Source organism: Pyrus communis, chromosome 3 (assembly GCF_041283825.1).
Source record: "Pyrus communis isolate YQ-2024b chromosome 3, ASM4128382v1, whole genome shotgun sequence".
Lineage (NCBI taxonomy): Eukaryota > Viridiplantae > Streptophyta > Magnoliopsida > Rosales > Rosaceae > Pyrus > Pyrus communis.
In genome coordinates this window covers 13,816,915-13,827,110 of record NC_142567.1, presented here as the reverse complement: position 1 = coordinate 13,827,110, position 10,196 = coordinate 13,816,915, and the positions used below count along the sequence as shown (strand labels likewise).

Genomic DNA, 10,196 nt, shown 5'->3' with positions numbered 1-10,196 from the left:
GGTGGGTGGAAATGTGGCTGCATGTTTGGTGAATGATTATGAGTGAATGCATGTGACTTGTGGCTGCAAAGAGAAGGAGAAAAGCTGGAATTGCATGTGGAGTGTGCTGAAATGAGAATAGGCCACGGCATGGAGTGTGGGATTAATTGAATTGTGGTGCAATGATGAAGAATGCATGTGGAATGGATGCAATGATGAAGAATGAAAGTTGGAAAGCTGCAGCAATGTGTGTGGATGCTGGAAATGATGGAAAGGCACGGCAAAGAGTTGTTTTGGGGTTTAAATGGTGCTGTTTTGTATTGATGCTAACTAATTAAGCACACAAATTAAAACCCTCTTGTGACAATTGTAGTAAAGATGCAAGTAGGGATCGTTCTAGACCGGGGATTAGGAGGGATTACTAAATCACTTGGAAACTGACTCAAAAATGTAAAACAAACGGTAAAACACTAAACTAGACTCAAAGAATACAAAACACTTGTAAACACAAACTAAGACACTTTCTAACTAAATTGGACACTAAAGTAAAGGGGGATTGAGGTTTTGACGAAATTAAACTAAATGCAACGATTGTAATTTAAAGGCAGAATGTAAATATGAATGTGATAAAAATATGGATGAATGCTAGCTAGAAGGTGCTTCTCCACACATGTCACACTTGCATACAATTTGATTTTCAGTTGGTCTTTCGATGAATTATAAATACTCAACGCCCCAGATTAACCGTGAATTGCACTAATTAACCCTCAGTTTTTCCACAAGTTATTAAGTTGGATGATTGCATACGACAACCCAAAACATTCCCTACAAGTTCCCTACATGAATTGCATAATAGAGATACAAGCAAGAATCATTAAGTTCTATGAAAAACATAAGCATTGACGAAGCATTCATTACTATGAATTGCATGAAACTTATGCTAAGAATTCATTCAACGCGATCGTTTTCAAGCGACCTTCACTACTTGTGATTATAAGATTGTAACTATTAGGTGAAACTCCCTCATAATCTAGCATCATATTCATGCATGAAAACTAAGCGTGCACTCTCAATCAACATACACAAATAAGTTATCAATCAAATAGATGAACGAATTGAATTCACCATTCATGAAATTCCAACCAAATGTAATCAAATCATATTGCAAGCATAAACATGGTTTCGAATCACCCCCTAGCTAAATAGGGGTTTAGCCTCTCATGTTCACAAAAAGAGAAATACAATTGAATTTAAACATAAAGCACAAAGGATTGATTACACCTAGAACGCCCAACGAATCCACTTGAATTGGTGCGCGTCGAAGCTCCTCTTCCCTCTTCTCCTTGCTGCGGCAGATTGGTTGTGGGTGGTTTTTGGATGTGTTTCTGGTTTAGGGATGGTTTAATGGTGGTTTAATGGTGCGGCAAGGTTGTGTGGTGGTGTAGGAAGGTGTGTAAGGTGGTGGAGAGTGGTGGAATGGTTGCGGCAGTGATGGAGGAAGGCTGGAAATTGGCTAGGATGGAATGGATATGCACGGATTATGGAAGGAAAATGGAAGAAAATGTAGATGGTGGCTGCGGCTGTTTGTTTAACTAGGGTTAATAGGATGAATGGATGAGATGGTTTCATAGATCAATGGGTGGATTAAATGGATGGCTACGGATTAAGGGAATGTGTGTGGCTGAAAAATGTGAAAAATGCATAGAGTAGGGTGCGGCTAGGTTGTAAGACCTAGGGTTTTCTGAAATTTAAAACCTAATTTATTTTTATTAACTAAAATTCACCTAAAGGCTGCTAGAATTTAGGAAATAAAACCAGAAATTAAAGGGAATAGCTTAATAGGTGCGGCTAGGGTTAGAATTTGGGCTAGGGCCTTCGTTTTGTGTCCTAAAGCGCCTACAAAGACTTCAAAGTGACTAGAAAATACGGACGTTTAGATTAGGAAAGGTTACCAAAACGGGGAACTTAGGGTTAACTTTCCTACTTCAAGTAAGAAACCTTGTTTGAGTAGGATTCCTCGTTTTGGTAAGAATTCATCGTTGGAGTAAGAATTCGTCGTTTCTTCAAGTCTTCAACTCATTCATTCCTCTTTCGCTCCAAAAGACTCCAATTTGCATCTTCTTGCACACTTTGGCCTTATAATCTGAAAATACACAAAAGTAGCCTTAAACACTAAAATAGCTAAGTAAACACAACATAAATGCACGAGAACAAGCTAATTAAGTCGCATGAATATGCTCCTATCAAATTCCCCCACACTTAACTTTTGCTAGTCCTCGAGCAAAACAAAACAACTAAACTAAACAAAACAAAACAAAACAAACAAAACATAACCTAAACCTTCCAACGATTGCCTTAGGGATTTCCAATGAAACATGACATGTCAAAGATCATTACTCACATAGCCTTTAGTCTTCCTTTCCCCCAAGCACATACTTAATCATAGTCACCATTCACTGGTTCGCATTTAATCAATTAAAACACATTTTGAATGTAGTAACATGCCTTAGAGAACTCCCTCAATTCCTCACTAGTTATGCACTCAATTTTCACTCAGATTTTCTGACCACACACCCTACACTAGTTATATGTGAGAAGATTGATATAAACATGAAAGACTAATACTCACATATGTTATAACAAAGAACGCAATTTCTGGAGTAATTAAACGTGTTTAGATATGATCTCATGAATGGAATGCTACTACTTAGATGCGAGAACCAGTGACACCATATGCTCATACCAAATTCAAACTCCACAATTGAAATGCACAACACTCAAGATAGAAGTCAAGGGTTGTAACGGGGCTTGGGGTGTTGGCTAACAAGGAAAGATAGGGATAAACAAAAGTTCCTTAAGCAATAGCAAGCAAAGTAATGAAATTAACACCTAGAGTTCCCTTAGAATGCAGAAATCAACTTTTAGACATAAAGGGAAGATTCAAACAACTCTTAGGGCCTAATTCATTGTTTTGGGCCCTTACTTCAACAAACCATACTTTTCAACTCTTTTTTTTTTTTTTTTTTTTTTTTCTAGCCGGTCCTATGGCACATAACTCACCTCCATCATCCTTCCCCCACACTTATTTTCTGCAACACATTAATCAAAAGGAATTCATTCATGCTTACTATGCTTCAAGAACAAGGGTACGGATGGTCCTAATCTAGACTAGGTGAGGATAATGTGGGTTAACAAAGAACATGGGCTAACATGGCTCAATGGGGTTAAACTTAAACACAAAATGAGTTAAGGGCACATGGCTATTTGGCTTTGATGGTGGTCACTACACAACTTCATCTTGAATATGTGGTATGCAAATCAATAACATGCTTTGAATGAAATGGGCATGAGTTCTAGCATTTGGAACTAAGTGATGAAACGCCTTCTAAGTAGTAACCAAGAAAAGAATAATGAGATCATGCAACAACTTTAGAAAACAATGATGCACAGATTATTACTCTCCAAATAAACGTTTAGGCTCAAGTCTCACAGGGATGTAGCGTTAGTTTGAGTTCCTTCCTTCAAGCATGTTACAAAAACTGATTTTTATCATTTGTGATTACATGTGAATTCGTAAACTATAACTACAACCAAGCATAAACCAAAGAGTCTATCAAACGTCCATCCATGTTTGTAACTTTCTTAACCATCATGCAATTAAAAACCAAATCCTCATCATTGTGTTGGAAGGTGACCTACGACACAAACAAACACACAAAAAAAACAACTCTTTTTGGGTTTTGCAAAACAATTTTTCAAATTTTTATGGTATTTTCGGATTTTTAAGTCAACACACTCTAAAACACTCTAAAATAGCCTAAAAACACTTAAAAACAGTGGGAAACAAGCTTAGACATGTTAGGTGGTAAAACCCTACGAATTTCATGCACAAATATCTCAAAACAGAATGTTACCCCCCCACACTTAAACTAAACATTGTCCTCAATGTTTTAGACACAATTAAACACATTACACATAACATAAAGTAAGCAACAAAGGAAAGGGTTTAGGGACGCAAATCTGAGTGTGGAGCGATTCCCAAGTTCTTCCTTTGTTGATTGCATGGGTTGCCTCCCAAGTAGCGCTTTCTTTTACGTCTTGCAGCCGGACGAGACCTTCTTTTCTCACTTCACTCTGGCTCACGGTATGGATGTGTATGTCCTCCACAGTATACTCCTTGAAATTTCTCGTAGTATGGCTCAATGAATGGGAGGGGATATTGATCCTCCCTGATGGTGGTGCTTCGGTTCCGAACGTCCATGTAACTGCTCCCACCACCTTTAAATCCGTTGGTCACCTGCATCACAGAAGGTAACAACCTATTATTTGAAATGGGAATTGGAATTGGGCTTGGCGACTTACAAACATATTGTAGTGAAGGCTCAAAATCAAGAGCCCTATCAACAATGTCCCCATTTGAAGTTTCGGCCATCTTGGGTGGTTGTAGGGCAATCACTCCACGTTCTTCTTCAATGGTGGTGCTTGATTCATCCTTCGTGGTAAGTGTGGATCCTTTCGGCCCTTTGTCCTTATGCACATCTACAACAAAACAAGAATGACTATCGTTAGGATTCTTAATAGAGTCATAAACATTGAATTTAATTATTTCACCACCAAACTCCATTGTTAGTGCTCCCTTGGCCACATCAATCTTGGTTTGGGCCGTTTTCATGAACGGACGGCCTAGCAAGAGTGGCAATGATGGAGCATCGCTCGCATCCTCCATTTCTAAGACATAGAAATCTGCAGGAAAGATGAGATGATTAACCTGCACTAAAACATCCTCAAGGACTCCCTTGGGATAAACATTAGAACGATCGGCCAATTGAATTACAACGCCATCTTGTTTCAACTCACCAAGGTTCATAGATGCATAAATGGAATATGGCATGACATTAATAGACGCACCTAAATCTAACATGCATTGTTTAAATCTCGTGTTTCCAATTGTGCATGGGATAGTAAAGCTCCCTGGATCCTTACATTTTGGAGGCAACTTTCGTTGCAAAACCGCTGATACATTTTCACTCACTTTCACAACTTCTTTGTTTGAAATTCTTTTCCTAGTTGTGCATAACTCTTTTAAAAACTTTGCATACCTGGGCACTTGCTTAATGGCATCAAGTAAAGGAATGTTTACTTGGACTTTCCGAAACGTCTCCAAAATGTCTTTTTCCTGCTCCTCCTTCTTTGTTTGCATGAACCTACTAGGAAAAGGCACATTGAAAGGAAAAACATTAGTAGGAACCGAATTTGACACATTCTTACCCTTTTTGGCCGAATTAGACAATTTGGAGTCATTTGAAGCTTGTGGCAAAGGTGTTTCCACCTTTTCCGTGGGTTGGCTTGCTTCATCCTCTTCAATTCTCCGTCTTTCATCCTCTTCGGGGCTTGATGGTGATGGTTTGGATGTAATGCCAACTTCCTTGCCACTTCTCAAGGTAATTGCGTTGGCCGTTTCGAACCCTCCCTTTGGGTTTGGAATGGTGGAACTAGGGAGTTGTCCGGGATCTCGAAACTTACCTACAAACTCGGCAATCTGCCCAATTTGTTTCTCAAGTTGATCCACCTTCTTATCTTGGTTTTGCATAGCCTTCGCTTGATCTTCCTGCCCATTAGACAACTTAGTTAGTATCTTAAGAAGTGCATCATTGTCAAGAGACGTACCTGAGGCACTTGGGCCGGATTGGGCTTGATTTTGGGGTGGGCCGTAGGTTTTGGGAAAGAACCCCGGGGGTTGTTGTCTAAAGCCTCCTTGTTGTGGTGGTTGCTGGGGCTCCCTCCACTTGAAATTTGGGTGGTCTCGCCACCCCGGATTATACGTGTTGGAGTATGGATCATGTCTTGACTGATTTTGGCTTTGAAACCCAATGGCATTCGCACTCTCCCATCCGCCATTCTCGATGAGTTGAGGACACTTTTCGGAGACATGTCCTTGGATAGAACATACGCCACATACCACAGGTCCTTGCATCTTCATTCCCTCGGCCATCTGTGACATAATGGAAGTAAGATTAGCTAACTGTGAATGAATATCAGGTGCGGAACTTACCTCATGAACCTGCTGCCGTGGGGGTCCTCTTTGGCCTACTCCTTCATACTGTTGAGCGTTCAATGCTCGGTTAGCGATCAAGACCTTGGCATCCCTGGGCGTCTTGTCCACCAATGCTCCACCCGCCGAAGCATCAAGCATTTGACGTTCTAGAGGTAGGAGACCCTCGTAGAAATATTGCAAGAGCAACTCCTCCTTCATCTGATGCTGTGGACAAGAAGCAACAAGTGATTTAAATCGTTCATAATACGTAGGAAAAGACTCACCTTCTTCTTGCTGGATTCCGCTTATCTTTTTGCGTAGGAGGATGATGCGAGAAGTTGGAAAGAACTTCTCCAAGTACGCTCTCTTCATACTCTCCCAAGAAGTGACAGTGCCGGGAGCTAACTCATATAACCAATCTTTGGCTTTATCCATCAAAGAGAATGGAAAAGCCTTCATCTTCAAGATATTTCCGTCAACAGTGACGGGAGTCATACTAGAGCAAACTACTTCAAATTCTTTCAAATGTTTGTTAGGATCTTCCATGGACAAGCCATGGTATTTAGGAATATGATGAAGCAAACTTGACTTTAATTCAAACTCATCCGTCTTACCTTGGGCAGCCGTGGGGTATTGAATGCACAAGGGTGCGGCATTATCCAAACCTGAGGCGGAAAGCTCCTTGAGTGTACGGTTGTCCACCGCCATGCCTTGGACTTCTTCAAATATCCCTGCCGTGGGTTCCTCAAATACACCTGTCGTGGCCTCTTCTTCTTCAAGGTTAGATTCCAGACGTTGTGGACTTGGTTCGTGTGGCTTCCTCTTCCGTCTCAAAGTCCTCTCAAAATCGCTGTCAAAATCCGAGATATGCTCACGAATCGGTTGAGAACTCCGAGTCATGCACTAGTACCTAAAACAAGGAAAACAAAACAAGATCAGAATTCTTAACAAAAACTAAATTAAACAGAAAATAACAATCCAAGGGATTAGCAAAGTTGCTAATCCCCGGCAACGGCGCCAAAAATTTGATGCTAACTAATTAAGCACACAAATTAAAACCCTCTTGTGACAATTGTAGTAAAGATGCAAGTAGGGATCGTTCTAGACCGGGGATTAGGAGGGATTACTAAATCACTTGGAAACTGACTCAAAAATGTAAAACAAACGGTAAAACACTAAACTAGACTCAAAGAATACAAAACACTTGTAAACACAAACTAAGACACTTTCTAACTAAATTGGACACTAAAGTAAAGGGGGATTGAGGTTTTGACGAAATTAAACTAAATGCAACGATTGTAATTTAAAGGCAGAATGTAAATATGAATGTGATAAAAATATGGATGAATGCTAGCTAGAAGGTGCTTCTCCACACATGTCACACTTGCATACAATTTGATTTTCAGTTGGTCTTTCGATGAATTATAAATACTCAACGCCCCAGATTAACCGTGAATTGCACTAATTAACCCTCAGTTTTTCCACAAGTTATTAAGTTGGATGATTGCATACGACAACCCAAAACATTCCCTACAAGTTCCCTACATGAATTGCATAATAGAGATACAAGCAAGAATCATTAAGTTCTATGAAAAACATAAGCATTGACGAAGCATTCATTACTATGAATTGCATGAAACTTATGCTAAGAATTCATTCAACGCGATCGTTTTCAAGCGACCTTCACTACTTGTGATTATAAGATTGTAACTATTAGGTGAAACTCCCTCATAATCTAGCATCATATTCATGCATGAAAACTAAGCGTGCACTCTCAATCAACATACACAAATAAGTTATCAATCAAATAGATGAACGAATTGAATTCACCATTCATGAAATTCCAACCAAATGTAATCAAATCATATTGCAAGCATAAACATGGTTTCGAATCACCCCCTAGCTAAATAGGGGTTTAGCCTCTCATGTTCACAAAAAGAGAAATACAATTGAATTTAAACATAAAGCACAAAGGATTGATTACACCTAGAACGCCCAACGAATCCACTTGAATTGGTGCGCGTCGAAGCTCCTCTTCCCTCTTCTCCTTGCTGCGGCAGATTGGTTGTGGGTGGTTTTTGGATGTGTTTCTGGTTTAGGGATGGTTTAATGGTGGTTTAATGGTGCGGCAAGGTTGTGTGGTGGTGTAGGAAGGTGTGTAAGGTGGTGGAGAGTGGTGGAATGGTTGCGGCAGTGATGGAGGAAGGCTGGAAATTGGCTAGGATGGAATGGATATGCACGGATTATGGAAGGAAAATGGAAGAAAATGTAGATGGTGGCTGCGGCTGTTTGTTTAACTAGGGTTAATAGGATGAATGGATGAGATGGTTTCATAGATCAATGGGTGGATTAAATGGATGGCTACGGATTAAGGGAATGTGTGTGGCTGAAAAATGTGAAAAATGCATAGAGTAGGGTGCGGCTAGGTTGTAAGACCTAGGGTTTTCTGAAATTTAAAACCTAATTTATTTTTATTAACTAAAATTCACCTAAAGGCTGCTAGAATTTAGGAAATAAAACCAGAAATTAAAGGGAATAGCTTAATAGGTGCGGCTAGGGTTAGAATTTGGGCTAGGGCCTTCGTTTTGTGTCCTAAAGCGCCTACAAAGACTTCAAAGTGACTAGAAAATACGGACGTTTAGATTAGGAAAGGTTACCAAAACGGGAAACTTAGGGTTAACTTTCCTACTTCAAGTAAGAAACCTTGTTTGAGTAGGATTCCTCGTTTTGGTAAGAATTCATCGTTGGAGTAAGAATTCGTCGTTTCTTCAAGTCTTCAACTCATTCATTCCTCTTTCGCTCCAAAAGACTCCAATTTGCATCTTCTTGCACACTTTGGCCTTATAATCTGAAAATACACAAAAGTAGCCTTAAACACTAAAATAGCTAAGTAAACACAACATAAATGCACGAGAACAAGCTAATTAAGTCGCATGAATATGCTCCTATCATGTATGCCAAGGAATGTGTGATGAATGATGAAGTTTTGCATGTGCTTAATGATTAAAGGGTGAGAGGATGCAGCTGCAATAATGTAGAATGAAAGCTGGAAGTTTGAATGGGGAATGCACATGCAAACAGCTAGGAAAAGTTGTGGATTAGATTAGAAATGTCAAGGTTATGCACGGCAAAGGGTGAATGGGAAAAGAAATGGGAGTGCATGTGGTTTTATGGTTGAATGATTAAAGGGACATGTGGGGTGTGAATGCATGTGGCTTGTTTGTGGTGAGTTGGAATTAGGGGGAAATGCATGTGAATTGATGGAAAGGGATTGGGAATGCACGACACAAAGGATGGAAAAAATGAGTGGATGTGCAAATGTGTTTTAATTAATGAAAGTGTTTGGAGAATGAATGCAATCATGAAGAGTGAATAAAGAATGCATGTAGGGTTAGCTAGGTTGGCTTTGTTTGGGTGCATGTGTGTTAATGGTGGTTTTGCATGTGAATTGATGGATTGTTTTTTATGGAATGGATGGTTCTTTGCATGGCTATAAGGGAGAGAATAAGAGAGAATGGGCTAGGCCCTTTGTTTTATGTCCAAAGTGAATACAAGGCCGTCAAATTCGTCCATCCTCTTGGCTCCATGGATAAGCTATCCAATCCATGCCCAAAAATGCTCCAAATGGCCTCAAAATGCACTTTCTTGCTCCCTAGGCCCTTAGAACCTGAAAACACACAAAAGAAGCATAAAGGACTAAAATAACGAGAGAAACATAACGTAAATGCACGAGAACAAGCCATTTAAGTCGCACGAATATGCTCCTATCAAACTCCCCCACACTTATCTTTTGCTAGTCCTCGAGCAAAACAGAAAAACAAAACAAAACCTAAACCTTCCAACAATCGTCTTAGGGATTTCCAATGCACATGACATGTTAAAAATCATCATTCCCACAGATTTTAGTCATCTTCACACTTAATTACATTCTTAATCACAGTCACCACATACTATTTCACAATTAAGTATTTAAAACCATGTTTTGAATGTAGTAACATGCCTTAGAGAATTTGCTCAATTCCTTACAAGATATGCACTCAGTTTTCACTCAGATTTTCTGACTACACATCCTAAACTAGTTATATGTGAGAAGATTGATGTAAACATAAAAATGAACACTCACATATATGTATTTCAAAGGAAGCAATTTCTGGAGTTAATAAGCATGTTTAGATATGATCTC

The 10,196-nt window shown here is 39.5% G+C and overlaps 1 protein-coding gene across 1 annotated transcript; it reads right to left on the bottom strand.

Moving 5' to 3' along the window:
- Positions 1 to 3,760: 3,760 nt before the first annotated feature.
- LOC148697992 (uncharacterized) lies at positions 3,761 to 8,303 on the bottom strand. The gene has a single exon (XM_088690245.1). It carries the CDS (start codon positions 6,911 to 6,913, stop codon positions 4,109 to 4,111), a length of 2,805 nt encoding a protein of 934 aa, XP_088546371.1. The 5' UTR covers positions 6,914 to 8,303; the 3' UTR covers positions 3,761 to 4,108.
- Positions 8,304 to 10,196: the final 1,893 nt, after the last annotated feature.